We start from the raw sequence: 21,857 nt of genomic DNA, 5'->3' as shown, positions 1-21,857 counted from the left end.
ACGGCGTTGCGGGGAGCCTCTCCTGAGACCTGCTGATCGGCCCCTGAGGTCCCCCGGTATAGAGAGGCTTGTCCTAGTTAAAGCAGCACCGGCAGGGACACCACCCTCTGAACGCCACGCCACAAGCCCAGCCTCCAACTCCGCTTATTTACAACACCCACTGTGGTAGGGTACCTTCTCACCAAAGATACAGGGGGAATCATTCTGTTAACAATTTACCTACTTCTGAAAGTAGAACTTCTGCTAGCATTGGACATTAAAGTACATTCCAATGAGCCGTCTCCCTTTGTCGGCACATTTAATTAATTGTTCTATTTGCAGAGATCGGAAATAAACCAGGAAGAAGTTTCACTTTGTTATTTGTCTCCCACCAGTTCTGACATCGCCACTAAGCTATACATTTATACCCAAGCATGTTCTACTTGTATTTTATTTGAAAAAGTGACAAAATCAATTGAGATGAATGCTTAACGAATCGCAAATTTGAACAAACCTTTTAAGTGAACGAGCAGAATCTTAATTGCGTTTCATTGAGGCGAGGGATCCACATGTACCACACACCAGGCAAAGAGGTCTGGGAGTGTGGGTTTGTAGCAAGTTGAATGGCGCCATCTAATGTTCAATAGAAAGACCGCAATTCGAGAACAACAGTGAGTTTCTTTGAGATACAAACTGGACTCACATAAACAAATTACTGTTTTGGCTCTTCTTGAAGCTTATGTGGACTTTAAAAGTCTAAGTAATCAGATTTAGCTGGGGGGCCTGGGAGGCAGCGGGCAGGCTTTGAAGTGACCATAAAAGTGAACCCCCTAATTTGACATTTAAACATAATAGACACAGAGCTATCAGTATTGCAGCATAATCCTGACCTCTGTTTGTTTTGCTGAATAAACAGAATAAATGAATAAATGCTTCCTCTTCACGCGGCACCCTCCTCCCCATCACGTTCTTTTATTTTTCCCCTGCGGGGTAATCCATGTGTCAGCGTTTTCACGGGCGGATGCAGGGGTTCAGACCTACGCCTCAGTCTGGGGGGCCTCAGGGGCGTGGGGGTTAATGTGGCGAAGTGTTGGGGAGAGCAAAGACGGTGTGGCTGACAATGGGGTCTTATTCGTCTTTTGCCACATGTCCAGTCCTCTTTCCTGCAGGCCTGACACTTGTGGATCCCGGACTGGAAACCAAGTAACTCCTTCTACCATTTGCCCTTTCCTAACACTTAAACAATACCCCAACGTGCCCCTGTCAGGAGCTTTGGCACAATTTGGTGACAACTGTTCCTATGAAGACATTTTAGGGACACCCACAAAGCATGATTCTAACCTCTTCCACCACGAAGCCTGACATCAGCTACCGAGGCCACGGAAGATGCAGGCAAACAAACAGTAAGACATAAAAGAGATGTGATACGCCGTATAACGTTTTAATAACTTTGTCGCACCGCATCAGAAATGCAAACACATTAAAGTGGACACAGCGCCCTGCTCATTAAACACACAGCAGTGTAAACATTATCTACCCTCCCCCCCTCCGCACTTGCATAAACATACACAAAGACCTCGTTGGTTTTTTCTGCATCCCCGCATCCATCCAAACGGATGCCACCAACACGCCTCGGGAGTTTTTCTACGAGGGTGTTTTATGCGTCCCGCGGGGCTCTGAGACAGTGAGATGAGGCTATGGCACACAGAGGAACCCAGTCAAGGACACAGGCAGCATCACTCACTCCGCCATTATTTGCTCATATTTAAAGCTGGGGCTACCTGAGGGACTGTAGCTACACATGCAGAGGAGGATGGGTGATTTCTGAGTCCGACGGGTGTGCTGAGCGTCTGAGAGCTAAAGTAGACACAACACAGGCGAGGAGAGAGAGGGAGGGAGTGACGGAGGGTTTTATATGTCAGCCCGGTGATACCAGCGATTTTATGGCCGAATATTTTTCCTCTTGTCAGAGCTGGATAAGGAATCACCATAAGGTTGGGGAGCATGAATATTGCCCTTGAGGGCCCGCTGTGGCTGCTCGTGTTTATGGTTGACTAGCAATCAGCCACCGACTCCGGACCTGCAACCCCTCATCCATCCACGTCGGCAATTAATCAATTAAACGGGCAGTCGGGAGGAGTGGGATAGGCTAGGTGTGTTAATACAATGGCCTGTTAAGGTTGATGTAATTTCATCACTAATGTCAGCCATTCATCACGCCTTATTATCTGTTTCGCATAGACAATGGTCAATATCACTTCATAGATCTGAGAATCATCTGGATCTTGTGGTATTAAGCCTGAAGGATGCCACAAAATGATGGACTACAGAGAGTGAGACAAGAAACTTAACAAGCCTATAGAAGCAAGTGGCAGACATTATGTGGAAGATTATTAGAAAACAGCAGTTTAGACATTTTACGAAGTAGAATTTCGAAAGAAAATGGATCGTTTAATACCGAAACAAACAACAAACTCCATCTGAGAGTTTATCTTTGGATTCAAGATTCAAAGGCTTTGTTTTCATACGCACAATAGCTACAGGGTAGTTGTTGGCAATGGAAATGCTGAGCCCCGGGCTCCTCCAACTGTGCAACATACAATAAACTTAAGAAATAAAAAGAAAACATAAAATAGTGCAAGAAAATAGTGACAGTGACATACTGTTTTCTCATAATGATCTCCGTTGGTTGATACAATAATAAAATTAGCCCCCGGAGCAAATATTTGGGAACCAACACTAAGTTAGAGATACATTACCCTGCATACAATGTAGTATGTACTTTTATCATTTTAGAAAAGTCTGGTTTGTATGAGTTCCAGTGTGTAAATAGATGGCAGTGTGTAGGAGGAGGCCCTGTCCGCTTGTGTGCCTGGTATCAGCATGTGTAGACCAGACCACATGTGATACACAAAGTGAGAGTGGTATTTGGCATTCCGATGGATATGGAGGCTTGCATCACTAACAATGTTTTTTTTGGACTCAAGTCACTGACAGCAGACAGTTTTTGCCAGCTTTTCTGGCCTTGAAATGTCACCATTTCAAGGCCAGAATATTCAGAAACGTACAAAAGATGAGTGTTTCTCTGCCATTTTTATACCAGATATAGAGGAAAAAAGGCCAATGGACGCAGCACTGGGAGATATTATAAACTCAGTTTCAATTTCTAGCTCCTATATCGATCAATCAATAAACAATCTACTTGTACCTTCTTTTTTTGCCTCAGATCATGTTCCACAACCAGCTGATATTCTCTATGCTGGTGTTGTGGGCTTGTAAAGCTCTTCGAGGATCCATATGTAATACTGGGCTATACAAATTAACTTGATATGACCTCACTACTGATCGTAAACATAATCCATGCATAATTGTTTGGAATCTGATTCAAATTGTTTCATTAGACTTAAGAGCTTACCTCCAACAAGCAGCATAGCGTTGATTCATGTGAACATTAATATGATATGTAATCAAACAAACAACATCGAATCAATTTGACACCGCAAGTTGGCCGTCATCCAACTTTTAACAGAGGGGCCTATATCGGCCCCGTATATGGGACTAATGCTACTAACAGTTTAAGGCAGACACAAAGAGCCTCCCTTCTTCCCAAGCCAACATCTCCCCAGCATTCCCAGCAGGTACATCAGCTCAATTATGATGATGGCAATGACTGATTGCATTTTAGCTCTCCCACGTTCCCCCAATATGTCTGGCCATCACACAGAGAGAGGGCGAGAGTGAGACAGAGACCGAGATAACGGCGTCATCTCCGGTGAGCTACAAGCCTCCCAGATGCCAGTCTCCGGGACGGTATCAAACATCTCGGTGGCAGACTCGCCGTGAAAATAATCTATACCTACAGGAAGTCAATTAAAAAGTGCCAGGGGAGATTAAGAGCAGCGTGACAGCTTTTCGTCAGGCCACGGGTTTGTCAGGGAGCGTGTTGCGTGTCTGCTGTGATGGTAAAGTGTGTGTATTGGTAGTAAAGACATGTTGGGTAAGGGACGAGACTGTTGCCGAACACCCTTAAAAGCCCCCTCATGAATATTAAAAAGGCCCTTGGCAGCCGGCGGCTCCGCCACAAGTTTGCAAACCGGCGTAATGTGTGTGTTTGCGCTGAGGAAGTGCTCAGTCCGGATATCAATTAAATCAAGCGTTGTCAGTGTGATGGCCCTCTCAATGGAGGGACAGCCCATTCCCCTCTACACATCAGCTCAGCTTTGTGTCAACCATCCATCTCTCATCCTCCCCTTCCTCCTCCCTGCCGGTTGCCATCTTTATCAGCCCACTCTTCCTCCTTCTCCCTCTCTCTGTCTCTCAAGCAGCCGGTAACTGAATGCACAAATTACTCTCCCCTCCACCTTTAACTCCTACTAAATCTTTCCCCTTTTCCACTTTGCTGAGCCAGTATATTTTATTCCTCCATCAAATATGCATCCCATTAATTAAGTTAAATTACTCCTGACTGCCAAATATCCCCTGCCCACGATGGGTGTCAACACGGAAATGCATGACTGTGAACCTGCAATGACACGGCCCCAACACTTAAACATGAGTTACGGCCTTCTCCAGCTCCATCCACGGGCAGATTACCAGACACTTTGGGCGGCTGGAATTAAGCGCCGTTTGCTCCTTCCCCTTCACCGCGCTTTTTAATAAGTGCACAATGGATGACACTCGCACTTCTGACAATGGGAGGACTGATATTTTAATTACACCCCTTTTTTCATCTGCCGTCGTCTTCATCTTTTAATTGCTGCTGTTAATCACTCATTAACTTCCCCCTCCATGTTTTTTTCTCTCCTACAATATACCTTTGACATGATTAACTCTATAGAATGGATTGTTCAGCAACATTTTTTTAAATAATTCAACTACTTTAAAGAATAAAGTTTGTACTTTGTTTGTGGTTGGAGGGGGAGTGTAAAAACTTGACTCGTGTGTCTCTACAGCATGGAGCTGATTCTCCTTTGTTAGCTGATATTCATATTGAGAAGGTAAATGCAACGTGTATAAATGCTATCAAGAGAGGGTAAGGCAACAAAAAAAAGACTACTACTTTTCTAATTACTTCATTTTTGTCCTGCTAGTCGTGCAAGTGATGAGATTTAACAATAACAAAAAGTGATAAAAAAGCTGAAGAAAAGGCTGAGGCCACAAGAAGTTTAATGTTTTTAGAAAGGAAACTACTGAGATCATACATAGTGCAAACAATAGTCTTTTAAGTAGTGGTCCTCAAGAGTAGTATAACTAAGAATCATAAGCCTTTGTGCTGTGTTGGCTCCCAAGCTTAACTACTGATCCTCCCGTTTAGTGTGGACCCCAATGTTTGTTTTTGTTTGTCTTTGATTAAAGTGAAAAGCTTTGATTATGAAGCCCCAAGGCCCCTGTTCTGGGCCCAATAAAGAATATGAGATTATTATTAAAACCTAATAGGACTGATCTGCTGACAGAGATTTCTCTCTTTGTCTTTGGCGCTCAGAGATGCTGCGTGGGGTCCCTTTCAAACTCTTCAAAAGCATCCAATATGAGACTTACCGAGAAAACAGACTTCATCTCCCTCAAGTACTTGCGCTGTGTAATTTGAAACACAAATCTAATAGCATTCATCGCCTTTCTGCTGAATATTGGGCTTGTAATCCATACCAAACTAATGAAGCCATATGTTTGTTGTCCTCTCTTCAACTGAGAGATATCTGCGAGGACAAGACACTAAAGTTTGACAATCCAGTCAGCTCCAAAACAAGTATAAAATGTATAAAACTGTAGTCTGGCAGATTTATATTGATACATCGATGCTGTCCGGAGTTGATTTCTCTCTCTCCTCTCTTTTCCCCCTCTCTTGCTTTTTTTCTTCCAGTGTGTGCATGTGTACCCGTGCATGAGTGTGTTTCTATTGCAAAAAACATTAATTTTACAAACATCAGCCCAAGGCTACTAAACACATCCAATCCATTATGCTGCGCTTTATCGTGTTATGGGGGGTAACGGGCTGTAAAGCTGTCGCGGTCATAAAGAGCGATCGCAGAGTGCCGAGTCAAACCAGAACGCCGAGCTCTCCAAGCCGTACGCAGCCCTCGTTATCATCAGAACAGCTCCGTCACATACTTAACCTTTCCAGACCGGCCTTTCTGCATTATTTTCCAAATGACCTTTAGCGTTACTTATTTCATTTCCGATAATGGCCCACTAAATTTTGTTAAATGCATCAGTGCGAAATGTGTTTATTTTGGTGAAGGGGACTCCACTGACTGACAAGGACCGTGTTCCGGACACAAAAAGTGTGTCTTAAAGTGTCTCTTAAAAAGGTAAACAGGAATATGTCTTCCTGATGGGACTGAACACAGGATCCTGTGTCTGAAGAGTACAAATGAATTAGATGGAGCACAAACACTAAAAAGGGCCATGCATAATAATGTAGATATGGAATACATACAATAGATAGGTAAGTATGTGGTTTGCAAGGTTACATTGCCAATGGCCGGACGGAAACATTATGAGGGTAAGGGTTAAGATTCTAGTAGTTTTACTTGAGGTGGCTAAATACCAGATGTTCTCACTTAATATGCCTGTAACTTCATATATACAGACATTCTGCAGGTTGATAAGTATTAGTCAAATATGCAAACACACAAGGCTTTCTGAATCGTGAGGAAAACATTCAGTGTTTACATCTGTTGCGTGTTAATGAATTTATAATTCCAGCTTCCAGTTCCTGACAAGACATGGTGCTTGCACTTTGTCACACACAGCTAAATCATTTAGGAAATGATGAGCTTTTAAAAGGTCTAAGTCTAACATTAATATGAAGCTACCCTAGAGCTGTTGTATCGTAGACACAATCCCTCAGCCTGTAAGGAGCAGTGTGCTTCACGCCCTTTGCTGTATGGGCGGAGGGGGTGGTGTGGAGGGATCTTAGCGAAATCGCTAATGTACGTGATGATTAAGTGTAACTCAAATACCGAGTGTGTTGTTCATAGGCCTGACAGGCAGTAATTTGGTGTATTATATTCTGCGGTTTTAATTGCACGCCACCAACGTGTCCCTCTGACACGTTATGAAGCGATGATGTACAATTATTTCGGGGCGGCGGGAGATCAGTGGAGTGACATTATAATCATCCTCATAGGGATCCTTCTCTTCATCTGCAACAACCATTAATGTTTAAATGGGAGGAAGGGAGGGGAAAAAAAGAAACATAAAAATAGTTCTCAGGGAGTTCTAACCAGAATCTGCTTGAGGATTATAGAGAATCACGTCAGGGGAGAAGGAGAGGGGTGTGGATAGACAATAGAGGGGCTGAGTTAAGTGAAGGCTTTCTCTGGATAAGCAGCGAGCTAAGATGCTCCTCCACTGTCACTGCCAGGCCTCACACTACTCATACAGGCCCGGGCATTAAGGCACATTACAGCGGATGAGCCACGCAGGGCGGAACTGATGGGCTATTCCAGGAACAGACCAGACAATCTCACAAGACAGGGGGGACATAAAAACCCTGACATGAACCAGCCCCATCCTGTTAACAGTCAAATCACACACACAACATGAAATCATGACTATATATACTCCCTCCAACACTAAGTCAAGAAAACTGAGACCGAGAGGGAGGGAGGGATGGGAGGGAAGAACACAATGCAGCCTCCTCCACGGAGACGACAAACTTTAGCAAACTTTTTTTTTTCATTGTTGTGAGAAAACAAAAGGTTTGTTAAGTTTTTCTCAGATTCCTGAAGTGACACTGGGAAACGGGCAGCAGTTTATGACCCGTAATCATAAAAGGGCATTCCACAAGAGGACAATCCATGTCCGTGGTAGTGTTAATACTTCTAAGGCCCGGGCTGAGATATTAAACCAATGCCTCAAAGCATTTAGACTGCTTATGCATAATTTAACACCTACAACAGCACTGGACGTCCATTGCATCTTTGGGGAGGACGAGAGAGCGGTGGGGTGGAAATGCTGAATCCAGGGCCTTTCTGTTAGATGATGGAGGAGAGGCGGAGGAGGCTCATTAAGTGGCCGAGCCCCACTGTGGACAAAACACGGCGTGAGGAAATGCAAGGCTCTGCCGTCTCACATGCTGGAGAACTTCTTTTAACCAATTAAATATGAGAAATCTTATCTGGTGAGCTAACGGCCAATTTTTGTTTTTCTGCTGTTTTTGCACCTTAAGAGTTCTTTATAGGCAAATTAAGAGGCCCGGATAAAGACACATACGGGCAAACGGATGGGGAGAAGCGCAGACACGGATGTGTAGAGGCCGAGACAGAAAGCCTATAAAGTGTTAGCGATGATGAGCGAGCCACTGACCGGCTCGCTCAGGTGTGATTGGCAGCGTGGTCAAAGGGTTCCAATCTGTCCTGGCCTCGCATTTGCATTTCTTAATTAAATGCCACAACAATATGATCTTTAACTATCAACAAGTTCCCCCCCCCCCAAGCTCCTGATACGAGATCGTCGGCAGTGCACAAAGGCTAAAGTGAGGTGGACAGCCAGGTGCAGCACATCCGCTCGATCACGGTGTCAGAGCCGAGATAATCTTCCAGCGTGAGACTTTAACAAGGAAAACAATCGATGGCAGCGGAGGGAGATTATTTTATATACGGAAAGAAAGACAAAACACAAACGATGTGCTCCAAACAAAATGGCAATAAACTAAATAAGCAAAACTCTAAGCCCTATGGAGGCCCAGGTGAAAAGAAATGATGAAACTCGAGTTATATTGTAAAAAAAGCAGCATAAAAGGGTTGTGTTAATTGAAATGAGTAATGGTGATCATAAAACAAATATTGGGAAAAACTTTGTTGAAATGTTGCTTCGTCATTAGTACCCGCAGGAGGATGGAGAACCTAATTGCGCCATAATCTCACTTTAAACATAATACCCGATATGTAGCCATCTATTAGCAACTTTGGATTCAGGTTAAGGACATCAAACGTGAGAAGTTTGGGAAGGGGAGCAGGCTGTGTATGCATGGCTCTGGCCTTAATGAGGGTGTTTCTGGGGGTTTTTCTTTGTGTTTGCTGCTCTTTAGTCAAGAGGAGGGATGGCCCGGTGATCAGTCAGTACTGAAAGCACACACAGGGACCATTTGTCACCGGTGGCTGGCACTGGCAGCGCACGGCTCCTCCATCCACATGATTTGTGAAACCCGGGGCTGTATTTAGTGGTCCCATTTAAAGGCATATTGGGGAACTGTTCTGTACGTTTGTGTGTGTGTGTGTGTGCGTATGTAAAGCTAGACACTTGGTCAAAGCCCTAACAAATTTGCGGCACTTGGGAGAAAAGAGGGGGTTTTCAGCTTGAGGGGCTTGTGAAACATGAGCCTTTCCTCTCATTAAAGGAGAAGCTGTGTTTAAACCAAAGCTTGTTTGCTCCTGCTGTAATATGTTTGCGAACATCAGCGGGAGCAAATAAACATGCGCGCTCCGCTCGGCTTCAGAAGAACAAGATCGGCCCGCGACTGAACTAAATGGAACGGTTTACACGGAATTACACAGAGGGAGAAACTAATAACGCCACATATGTCTTCATCTTAGCGAGAGTGTAGCCGCAGAAGCTCGATGGCACGAAGTTGGAAATCCCACAATTGACTCTATTCCCTGACTGCATGTTAAACAGCTTAACACGTCCATTTGAACACGGCAAGGCAGTGAGGAGGTCTACCGCGGGAATGAAAGGAGCTGAACACAACATATGGTCTACATGTAGGGGGTGCGAGGTAGTGGGATAGAACTGCGCTCCTGCACTGCTGGGTATTCATAGGCTCGTGGTTACCGAACATACTCTTCCAATTATGAGTATTTGAACCTTCATTAAGGAAGGTAAAGCACAGTCTTTACCTTTAATTCAGGAGGAAAGATACATTGTCAAGAAAGGCTTGGGAGCATTTACACTTTGTACACATTTAAGTGCAACTGAAATGTTTGGGTTGCTCTTTGGAGTGTGGCTAGCTTTTGATCTTTTCCTAAATAAATAATAGCCTATGTATTTAGAATTTCAACGTGAATATTAAATGTGCAAAAGCACCAAGATTATCTAAAGACTCACAAATGATATTATTTGGTTTAGCAGCTCTTCTAGGCAGTTCTCTAATGTGATGAAATCTCAGTATGTTGCATTAGTATCAGTTCTCTTATTGTGGTCATTCAGGGTTAAATTGGATTGAATTATGAATTAGCTTGAGACGAATGCAATTTAAAGTGGGTGGTAGGATAGGAAATTAGCAGATCGCTCCCTTAGACAGCAACATGTAACCTTCCCATACCTTAAAGTGGACCTATCATACTATATTTGAATAATATAGTGTAGGACCATACCTATATAAGGCATATTTATACTTTTTTTTTTTCAAAATACCAAACAGATCATGCATTTTAGCCATGCCTCATTTTGCTCAATTTGACCATTTCTAGCTCTGTTTTTGCAAGGGCTGATTCTGTGAGAACAGCACCATCTACAGGCCTGGCATATGTACTACAACGTCTCCAGCGCTTTCGAACGGCAATGCCGTGGCTGTCTCCTCCTGATTGGTGGAGAGTTGGCCCAATAGCCGTAGCGCCACTGTCCTGACGTCAGGACAGTGTTCAAATCTGGATCAGTTTTTATCAGATCCGTTGCAGCCCCTTTTTTAGAGATTTGGGTATGGAGGAAAAGAGAGAGGGTTGTGTTTTCTGACACTTGGTGAGTTCCCTGGAACACCGGGGACACATATTCATGTATAAAAGACGTACAAAAGTGCATTTTGCATGATAGGTCCCCTTTAAGAGAGGAACGCAGCCAACGCTGGCTGTCGCAGGTGAATGCTTCTCAATTCCAACTCTCAACACAAAACTGTGGCAGCTGTTCTGGAAACTACAATAAAATGTCAAGATAAATATGATGATTGTGCAGGCAGTGGGTCTTGTAATCATCTAAATGTTCTGAACTTACCTGATCAAGCTGAATAAATGATGTTTCTGGCCTGACACACACTTACATACTTGACTAGTTACACCAATCATTAAAAGGGATGGGACAAGTTCTACACCTCCAGTTCTGTGTTCAGATCTCATGATTAACCTAAATTAAGTTGCAACATTCAATCATTCAAGACCTTGTGACTCACCCACAGATGTCACATTTGTACTCTCTCATGCCGAGGTGCCTCTTCACGTGGTTCCTGGCGTCTCCCAGCTGAGCGGTTGCAAAGTTGCAGATCTTGCACATGAAGGGCTTGGATCCTGCGAAACAAAGTAAAACAAGGTGAGTTCATATCCAACGATAATATTATGTTTGAAAGAAAGAGGTGGCAATTTTAATAAAACATGACTATAAACCCGCTGGGCAGAAATCAGATTTTACATTACAGTTCATTTCTCAATGCCAGGCATGGAGGACTGTTATTAGTTCTATGCTGAGACTTCAACATACTGCAGAGCCACAGAGTTACTTCAGAATTATAAAAACAGATGCCCTTACTACAGTCACACTTCGAGTGCCAGGCGTTTCACTCTCTATCTATCCTTGTCACTCTCCTTCATCTCTTACCTACTCTTCCTTTGCCTGTGGATGCGTAAATTGGATTCCAAAGGTCAGGGCGAATACGTAAATCAATTCTGGGTGCGCTCACTACCTCCCATTCCATCATTAAAGCGCTAATCACTCTGGCGGGCTTCTCAGGGAGGTTTCTCCCTAATTATTGTCATTAATAAGTCTAGGGGGCGGGGTAGCGTTTGAGAGAGTGGCAGAGCCTCCGCCTGCCATCAGTCATTTAAGGGCAGAGCTGCGAGGGCTGGTGCACAAACAGCTACCGGCTCAGATTAGAAAAGGAGAACTTCTTAAACGGAATCCATTTTAACAAAAAGGTTGTTTATGTTGGTCAAAATCTCGTATTCATATGGTTTAAAGAGTAATACAAACCTCTAACTTCAGCCAAATGACTTGCTATTGCCTTCACTTCATCACAAAAATGTAACTTAAACATTACAAATTGATTTCTATTTTGGTTGGCTGGGCCAGATTCAGGCCAGAGTCTCACAGTGCGACAATCCAATTTTAGTGGCAGCCTGGTTAATCCACATATGCATCTTTGAGCAAACCCCTCACCCTCTCGGAGTGAATATCCCAAGACGTTGTGCAATATTTATTCCAGGGGCAGCCGCTGATTTGATTAAGCACTTTGTGTAGATTACTAATTCGTTCATACACGGTTCACTTGCTGTGAGCTGGAAGAACGACACATCAAATTTGAAGGCGGTAACGAAGATTGAAAGGCAAGCCTGTGCTAACAAGACCCATAAACACAGGGGGCGGGGAGGGGGGGGGGTGTGGGGGTGTGGGGGTGTGGTGGTGGTGGGGTCCACTCATGGGCAGCAGCAAAGCCAGCCTGTCCCCATAGAATACTACGCACACGTACATTCATAGAGGCACACAAACAAGAACAAATAAAAGGCATATAAACAAATACAATCCCTATACATAGACACATTTCACACCTAAATGTGCAGACACTTTCACACGCATTTAAAAAACACAATCATCAACACCTGCTTAAAAAACAAAGATACATCACACGGCACCCACCATCACACCTACACATACCTACATCTAGATGCAGAGCCCCACCTCACACCTAAGCATGTGCATGCAGACACACACATTCAATTTCACAAGACACAACCACCCGTGGACAAACAGAAGGAGAGACGATCATTCTCACTCACACACACCCTAAAGTTGAGGTGAGAGCGAGGCGTGTGGGGAGCTGATTTGTCCAGATGGCTGCCTGAGTATGAGACATGGCAGAAAGGAGAGAGCTGTAACGTCCCTCAGTTCCCACATCTTATCACATTAATACTCCACCACTCCACTTAAACAGCCTCCGTGAAACTGAAATTGACCATCAATGCAGTGTCATGTTAAATTAATATTGCCATCCACATAGGGGCGATGTGGCTCCCTCACATCCCAGATGAGACAGGGAATGACTAATTCATTTCCTGAGAGGAGAACCTCATGTAATGTTTCACTCCATACACACACACACACACACAAGGTGATGTCTTAAGCCTTGCACATGCCACCCAATCCTGTCATAGCCTTTGCTTTAATCACCAGGTTCGGAGGAAAGGAATAATACATGATCATTTTAGATAAATAAGTGCCCCACTTTTTTGCGGAGTGTTGGTTATCGCACGGTTCACACAGAAAGCACGAGAGGTATGAGTGGAGAGCCCTTTTGGTGAGAATTGTTATCCTCATGAAGTTTGGCCAGCTTCTGCCCCTGTTCCCCAACAGTTCTCACGAGAGATAAATCCAGAGCCCTCTTGTTGTCCTGTGAAAACGTTTCCAAAGACTTGTGCAGCCTGGGGAGACTCTGCGTTTCTCTAGTCTCTCCGCTGCCTGCTGGGTGACCACTGCTGCAGGAGGTGTTGGCATGGAAAAGCAGCCATTACATCAACAGCTGTAAATACCTCAGTCTTATCCCAGTCTACTTTTGCCCTTCACACAATACAAGCTTCTGTATTGTTATGTTCATTTTCAGGTTCATAAATGTATTTTGTGTGTCTACTCTACTGTGACATGTTTACATGCTTTAATGTTTAAAAAGGTATTTATTTGTCTAATACTGCCTGTGCTGCAGCTCACCTCTCTCACCCGCTGTCTGAAACCTGAGCCCAGTCTGCTCGGATCTGATTGGTCGCTTAGAGATGTCCCGCCCTATAGTATATCATGTACAATGTGTTGGAGTGCTAGCAAATAGAAGTGTGAGGGCTGTTGCCAGTATGTTGCGGAACGATATATAACGCGCTCCAGGAGGGAAAACCTCAAAAAGCATAATAGGCCCTCTTTAAGGTCAAATGTTACGCACTGATTTGTTTGATGTTTAGGGATGGGAATGAGAATGGTGACTGATCCTTTATCTTTAAATCTGTATATTATTTTTGGCCAATTTTGGACTACCCCTTTAAGGTTGGGATCTGGCTGCCAAATGGACTTGGTCTTGACAAAACATGGCATAAAATATATAATATGTAGGATACAAGTGGCATGCACTTATTTGATACAAGCGCCACACTCACCAGTGTCTCTGGGGGCAGACAATGCTTTCAGTGCAGATTGTAATGCCCCATGAGGCTCTATATGTGCTTTTAAATACTTCAATACTTGATAGAATATCAAATCCTTGGGGGAAACACTAACTAACTAAGGATATAAAGATTTTAGAAACTTCTCTTTCAAAGCCCTTATGCTTTATGTGCTTACAATTAAAAATGTTAGCTAGTTGTACAAACACACATCACATGCATGGGGTGTGTGTCCATTACTTTGGGGCTCAGTCTGAGGTCAGACAGCTCACTCCAGTGAAAAAGTGACCAATTTACCTCAAAATGCAAATCCCAGCTGTAGCCTCATTGGCAAAATGCATGCATGTGTACACGTTTCCTTTAAGGGACAAATTGACAAATCTGTGTGCAGCCTCCCACTACCGTCTCCTGATTTCACTGATTAATCAAGTGAATAAAAACTAGGTCTTAATTAAAGGGATCTGGACGTGCTCCCAGCCCAGAAACTGGCAGACCCCCACCGCGCAGCTCCAAAGCCCCACAAACAAAGTCCCAGAATAAATGACCACCACATAAAAGGTGAATAATTCACTGTAATGAGGGAACTTAGCAATAATAACAACTGGCATATGTCGTCAAAATGAAGAGAAATATGTGCTTTCCACAAACAAGAACAGCATAAATGAAATTAATCTCATAAACAAGAACATAATTCAGTTGAATAAAAAAAAATGGTAAACCTAAAAAAAACAAAGTATTCCTCTCTTGAAGCCTGGGAATTTGCCCTTGACTTGAAGCCATCTGTTGGGACCTCCGTGTCACAGCTTTTCATTTCCTTAAGTAACACTAAGTAAGTGACCTCAAAACTCAAGAATTATGACAGGGTAGAATTATGGATACATATAGACTATTCCTTAATAAGAAGAAAGTGGTGGCTGGACATTAATCATCAGGAATTTAACCTCCAATCCTTACATCTTTAAGCAGTCAGGTTTTAGCTGTAAGCACTCTGACTTTGGCCACGCAAGGTGACTGGCATACATACTACATGAAAGGACAAAGAATGTTTGAGTTTGCTGAACATGAAATCATTCTTGTGCCCCAGATGCATTAGTTATCCCTAAAGCAACAGCATATCAGAATATTTGACTACAGCACATTTTTGTAGCACACAAGGGCTTCCTGGATCTTTTAATGGAACCTTCCTGTCTAAATAAGGGACAAATAAAATAAAATGTTTAGCCTATTGCATGTAAGGGAATATGATGACATAATAGAGTAAAAAGAGAAGGGTTGTACAACAAAATTGCTGGTATGATATCCAAAGTATATGCAATATTTGGTAAACGCAAAATACGTGAACATATAAGTTAAATATTGTGGCGCTGCAAAGAAATCCCGATCGACAACCAATCTAAAGACTTCATTAAATCTTCTTGTTTGGAACAGACCTTTTAATTAAAAAAAAGAACAACAACAACAAACACACCATGAACATCAAGTATAATTTAAAATGCTAATATGAATAATGTTTTTTATTAAATGGCAAAAGATATTGTGGTTGCAATTTCCAGATGAGGCAGTCCTAGTAATCAGCACATTATTTGAATGTTTCCCCAGTATTCTGCATGGAAATATTATCAGTGGGTTTTCTAACAGCTTCACAAACCGTCCACTGTCACCGAGTCTGAAAGTGGAAACAATCCTTTTTTTTCCCCATTCATCAGACACTTCACACACACATACAACATTTACACACGTGGTCAGCACAGAGTATGGACTACAACTAAAGTCCCATTAAAGTTTGGGCTGAAGGCGGGGGGGGGGGGGCGAGTGAACCATAGGAGGCAGAGAAGGGCATTTATTGATGGCGCCCTCACATCTCGTTCCTGCATTAAGTTGATTTTAAAAGCAATTAATACACATGGTCAGGGAGAAGTAATGGAGCGCCCTGTGTTCTTAACCTGCCGGACATTTCCCAGCCGAAGCTCTGACCGACGCAGTCCTGCTTTGCATTATAGATGACAAGATAAATCTTAATGGATTGAGGATAATCAGCTTGCCATGAAGGCTGACATATACACACACGTTCACTGGGCATGCAAGCGCTTACTTGTATATAGACAAACATGGACGTACAGACACAAGGGAAATTAAAGGCTTTGAATACGTCTGCATTGATTATTTTAAATTATTAGCCCACCTCTCTTTGGACCTCCAATGCTTTTAGCCTAAGCTTTAACACATTTACAGAGACTTATTGACTATAATTACAACTGAGTCTTGGTAATGGACACATCAATTATGAGTCGCACATGTCTCTGACCAAGCGTTGCTCTTGGAATCCCAATCTGGGGTCCATTAGCGTCTCTCCTGCTGGTCTGAAGCTCAATCAGTCTTTACCTTCACCTCAACTGAAACGGCTATTACCTGGCTGCAGTAGATAGTAGCCTTAACATTAGCATGAGCTGCCAAAGAAGAGGCTGTGTCTACCCACTCAATACGGTTGGAGCTAAAAACAAAAGCCTAATAGCTGAGCAGCTACACATTTTTTTTTGTAAAACTGGATGTGTTCAAGTGCTCAAAATGCATTAAAAAGGCCTAATATCAGTCAGAGGTTAAATAATGAATGCAGCTACTTTAAAGTTGAAAATGTGCATTGTGTATGAGTGTGAAATATAAAGAGTAGAAGAAAGGGGAAGAGTGTGTGTAATAGAGGCAGGGTACATACCAGTGTGTGTGCGGATGTGTGCCAGGAAGGCCATGGAGTTGCTGCTCTTGCACACCTTGCCGCAGTATTTACACACGCTGCCCTGGTTCTCTTCGCGCTCGCGGTTGATCTGCTCCGTGTCCTCCACCACGTACTTGTTGACCTCCCTCAGAAGCTCCTCGTGTTTCTCCTTGATGTGAACAAACAGTTCCTGTTCAGACTCGAAGCGGTCCGTGCACTTCACGCACTTGAAGCTTGCGCCGCCTTCGGGCAGCTCCTCCACGCTGTTCTGCTCGTTGCGGAGGTGGGCGGCGCTGGTCAGGTGCTGGTGCAGGTTGCTCTCGGTGTAGAAAGACTTGCCGCACACCAAGCAGTGGAAGTGTTTGTCCTTGGACGGGTGCTTCATTGAAATGTGGACGTTGAGGCCGCTGATGCCGTCGGCCATGAAGCCGCAGTCGTCGCAGCGTATGCGCGAGCCACTTCCCTTAGCTTCCTTTCTCACCTTCATTTCTTTGCGTGTGATCTTCTTGACGTATGCAGAGTGAGAGGGCAGGTAGCCAGTCACCGGGGACCCCCCAGTCAGACATATGACAGCAGCCTCGCCCTCTAGAGTCAAACCTTCCTGCAGCTCCTGCTCAGCAAGGTTCTTCCAGGATACAATGCAGGCATCGAAGGGAAGGGCTTTGGACATTTGTGTATCTGGAGGAGATTTGTCACTTTTTGCATCTATAATCATCTCTTGCTCTTCGTCCGCCTGTTCCTCAACTTCCTCCTGGCTCTCAGGCTGATCCACTGAAGGCTGAACATCTGTTACAGCCTGCTTGGATTCAGATAGCTCTGTAGGCTCAATTGTCACATTGGTTAGATGTGGTTCACTGGAACTAGAAGATGTATCAGGCTCTGCTTGCTCCTTGTCCACACCAGCTACAGCATCAACATGCTCTGTGGTGACGGAGAGTTCGGCTGGATTCTGACTTTCCACAACTTGGCTGTCACCAGAACAAGAGTCAGACTCTTCTTTGGGGCTATTGGGTTCACATTCAGGGTTGGAGTTTGGCCCCTCAAGATCAATGTCCTCTTTTTGCTTCAAAGCAAGATGCGCTGCATCTCTTTGTCCCTCACTTCCTGTTGGTGCCAGATATTTCTTGCTTTTCTGTTTGTGCTTTTCTGTGCTGGCATGGCGAGACATTTCCCTGCTTGTTACGGCATAGTAGCTACATGCTAGACATACATACTCGAAATCTTTGGTGTGCTTTCTCTTGACGTGAAGATGCAGCGAAGGGACTGATTGAGCTACAAAATCACAATACATGCAAGCATTCAGAGAGTCATATTTACTTTTGTTCTGGCTTGTGTCTGACTGAGTTTGCTCTTCCCCGCTCTGCTCGTTGGATGCTGTGTTGTCAGATTCTGACTCCTTATCAGGGGTCTGTGGGGCCGCATCTGGTTCCTGGCATTGACTTGTGGATTCCTGTGGGGACGGACTTGTGTGGTTGTCCACTTGGTTCTTATTTGAGCAATCTTGTGCACGTCTGACATGTTTCTTTGTGATGCAGTGACGATCCATGTCTCCTTTGGTCACGCAGCTGTAGTTGCACAGGGTGCAGCTGTAGCCATACTCCTTGCTGTGTTTGCGGCGGACATGGACACTGAGGTTAGTAGCATTGGACACTACCAGGCCACAGTATCCACAAGTAGTCGTGGACACTTGCTTTGGTCTTCCTCTTTTTCTTTTGGGACATTGAAGCTCAAAATCTTCTTCCTCGACCGAATCAGCTTCGGCAGCCTCCACTGCCTCTTCAGTTTCCTGATGTCCTTCTGTTGCAGAGTCTACGTCTTCTCCAGTAGCCACCTGAGCCGTATCATCCACTTTACCACTTTCTCCAATACAGTCTCTAGTTACACTCTCAACGTAGACTTCAAATGCCGAAAGCTCCATGCTTTTCTCCTCTTTCTGCTGCTGCATGTGACTATCGGAGGACAGGTGAGCGTCCATCCACTCAGATGTGGCAGAAAAGAAGTTGCACAATTTGCAACGGTACCACTGCTGGTTCATGTGTTTGATTCGAGTATGGCTCTCCAGCAATGAAGGGTTGCTAACCCTAAAATCACATTTGGTACACTTAAGCTGGAACCTGCTGAGCGGACGTTTAGCTGCCACTCTAGTGGGAGTAGCTTTCAGAGTGCTGCCAGGATCCTCAGCGTCCTTTTCTGCATCCATGTTCTCACCAGCCTCAACTGAAAGACATTTTAGATTAGCTTTTTAACCAATAATCTAAACAATTCAGTAAAAAACATGTATTCCAATCTAACTTTGAACTTATTTTGCAGAAATATTGAGAATGAAAACTCAGCATTACAAATTAAACAAATATCTAATACCAAAATAATATTGAGTAAAATAAATACTCACATGTGAATTGGGAGTCTTTGGTGTGGTAACTCTGGATATGCACATCCAAAGGGGACTTGTCCCTGAACTCTTGTCCACAGTAGTTGCAGGAATATATCATTTTAGGTTTTGGGGTCCGCTTGCTCACTCTTCTCTCCTGTGTAGGGATGGCCTCTTCTTGATCTGCCTGCTCTTTGTCTAGTTCAGTTTGCTTTTTAGTTAAAAGCTTTGTCTTCATCTCATTGGACCCTGATCCCAGCTCATCACTATCAGACTTATTGTTCTGTTGAACTTCAGCAGCACTTTCTGTCTCCATGTCTACTTCCTGATGGATTTCAGATGGACTCAGGTCAGAGATTTTTTCACTTTTTTCAGCTAGCTTAGTTGTTCTTTTGTTATTCTTCGAGTTCTTTCCATGCTTTCTTGCATAGTGAATCTTCAGTGATCTTGGACATTTAGCTGAGAACCCACAATTTGTGCAGATAGTATCCCGATCTTCAGGCACAGAGTCCGGCAGAAGACTTTTAGCGAGTTCATCTTCTGCTTCATCAGGCTTGGCAGTACTTTCGGTAGGGTCTTTTTTATTTCCCTCCATGTCAACATCATCCTGCTGCACCTTACAACTGACGGTGTCAGGCACTTTGTCCTCAACAGCCTCTTTTTCTGATGTTACGGTTTCATCCATATCTTACACTGCTATAATTCTATAACAGTGAAGTTGATCGTTATCACCAACACTGGATCAACTCCTGGAAAGAAAGAAAAAAAAAAATTATGTTTGGGATTTTCAAAAGAATTATGGAGACGGATTAAGTGTCTTTGCCAAATAATTTCTAATTTAACATAAGCTTCTGAAAAGTGATGAATCCTTCAACAACACCATCTGCATTTACACAAGTAAATGTCTCCATCTAGTGTCTCTAGGTGAGAATTGTTTTGAAAAAACTTGCAAGAATGAGAGCTGTTGGTACTTATTTATTGGAAAAATGTCCACTGAAGTCATATTATTATTATTTATGTATCCTTACTAAATGCTTGTAGACATGATTTAGTGGAGCTACAATAGTTTCCATAAGTATGCCAGTAAATGTAACTAAAGCACATCTTAATTATGAATATCAATATTTCTAGAGCTTTACACAGTTGCCATTTTTATTAAATGTTTTCCGTTTTAGCAAAGCTTCAATATAAGTATACATTGGCTAAAACAGCTCAATGCACGGCAACTTAAAACAAGTGTTTATTTATTTATTTGTACTTTCTATGTTGCAGCATGTTTTTTTACAGTGTTAATGTGCTTGAGTTGTAATTATTTGAAACATTCTCAACACTAAAATACAGTGTTTTTGTAAAGGGGACATCTTGAGGAACAAATATTATTTTCCAGCTCATTTTCCACAATGTATATTGTCACAAAATGTAAAAACAGTTAGATAGATGTTTATGTAGGCTATTGGATCATGTAATAATAATAATACTACATTTTATTTGTAAAGCACCTTTACTAAAGTTAAACTACCAAGGGTCTCACATTGTGCTGAATTTATGTTCGCAGGTTTTTTGGGGTCAATTCAGTCTCACGTTTTCCTTCTAGAGCACGAGAAGTAATATTGGATTTGCATAAGGTTGTGTCGTCGGTTAACAACAGGATTTACAGACCAACAAGGAATATTCTTCCTACAACTGGTACAACTCCGTGGTAATTTAAATACTTTCATCACATTCTAGCCACACTTGTGACTTTACTCACTCCACCTTAGTGAACTACCAGAGGTGTCACTACCAAGCAATCGATGATAGCTTGGAAGTAATATTAAGTTAGCCGAACGTGTTTAAGACTGCATGTTGTAAATTGCACCGGGTCGCACAAACACGCAATGCACCAGAGTTGCGAAAGTGTGAAAACACTTTTCAAGTCGAATATGGCTCCTGCAACTGCACACAAAACAGGTGAAGTTGTGAATACTGCTGTTTGCTACCTGATGCTAACTTGCTAACAAGCGACTTGTTTCTCAGCTGTATTTTTGAGATGCGCGCGGCACGTCCAATTAAATCGCTACATCAGCTTTGTTGTCCAATCACAGCGGGACAGGGGCGGGTCTACAGCGCTCCATGGCTTGGAAAACGACGGCAGCACAGAGGCCCAAAAAGGAGGCTAACATCGACCTCTGAAACAGTCCTCTAGTTTGCCGAAACAGTGCTTGAAAACACCCCAGAGACCGCCTATCGCTTCCGCAATATAAATGCAGATGATAATTTAATGACACAGTTCAACCTCAATTTAACTTACCTCTTGTTATACGACTATTTCCACTGTCCGCGCTTTTTGCTGCTAGACACAAATGGCGTACCGTAGCGTGAGCCATGCGTCACACAAGAAGGCGGGCCGCGATCCTTTTTTTCCTCCATCAGCTGATTTGGTCACATGTTGCATTCCCGTTCTGTGGGAAAATCAAAAATATTCTAACATAAAAAACAACACCCTGAAATGAGGGACAATTCAAGACTCGGCAATGCCAGGATGCCACGGGTAGACTAGACATGTGAACATGTTTATTGCTGCTGCATTGAACATTCTTCAACACACCCAGTAACGGAGTAATTCATTTTAGTTCTGGTTTTAAAAGAACGTAGGTAGGCCTATACGACGAGCCAGGCCGAGCATCATGCATAGAAATGAAAGTGATTGTGTACGTTTTAGTTTAAATTAAAATGAAATGTGACATTC

General features: G+C 43.3%; 1 protein-coding gene across 1 annotated transcript in view; it reads right to left on the bottom strand.

The window, feature by feature from the left end:
• znf407 (zinc finger protein 407) overlaps nucleotides 1–21,492 on the bottom strand; it is a 138,504-nt gene extending 117,012 nt beyond the window's left edge. Inside the window, exons 1-4 of the mRNA XM_034128001.1 lie at nucleotides 21,420–21,492; nucleotides 19,151–19,878; nucleotides 16,759–18,975; nucleotides 11,087–11,201 (exon numbers count right to left, since the gene is read on the bottom strand). Coding sequence (XP_033983892.1) covers nucleotides 11,087–11,201; nucleotides 16,759–18,975; nucleotides 19,151–19,814 — 2,996 coding nt within the window. The 5' untranslated portion in view covers nucleotides 19,815–19,878; nucleotides 21,420–21,492. The remainder of the gene's footprint in view (nucleotides 1–11,086; nucleotides 11,202–16,758; nucleotides 18,976–19,150; nucleotides 19,879–21,419) is intronic.
• Nucleotides 21,493–21,857: the final 365 nt, after the last annotated feature.

Source organism: Trematomus bernacchii, unplaced genomic scaffold, assembly GCF_902827165.1.
Source record: "Trematomus bernacchii unplaced genomic scaffold, fTreBer1.1, whole genome shotgun sequence".
Lineage (NCBI taxonomy): Eukaryota > Metazoa > Chordata > Actinopteri > Perciformes > Nototheniidae > Trematomus > Trematomus bernacchii.
Note: the sequence above shows the minus strand (reverse complement) of the source record. Positions and strands in the feature narration are given on the sequence as shown.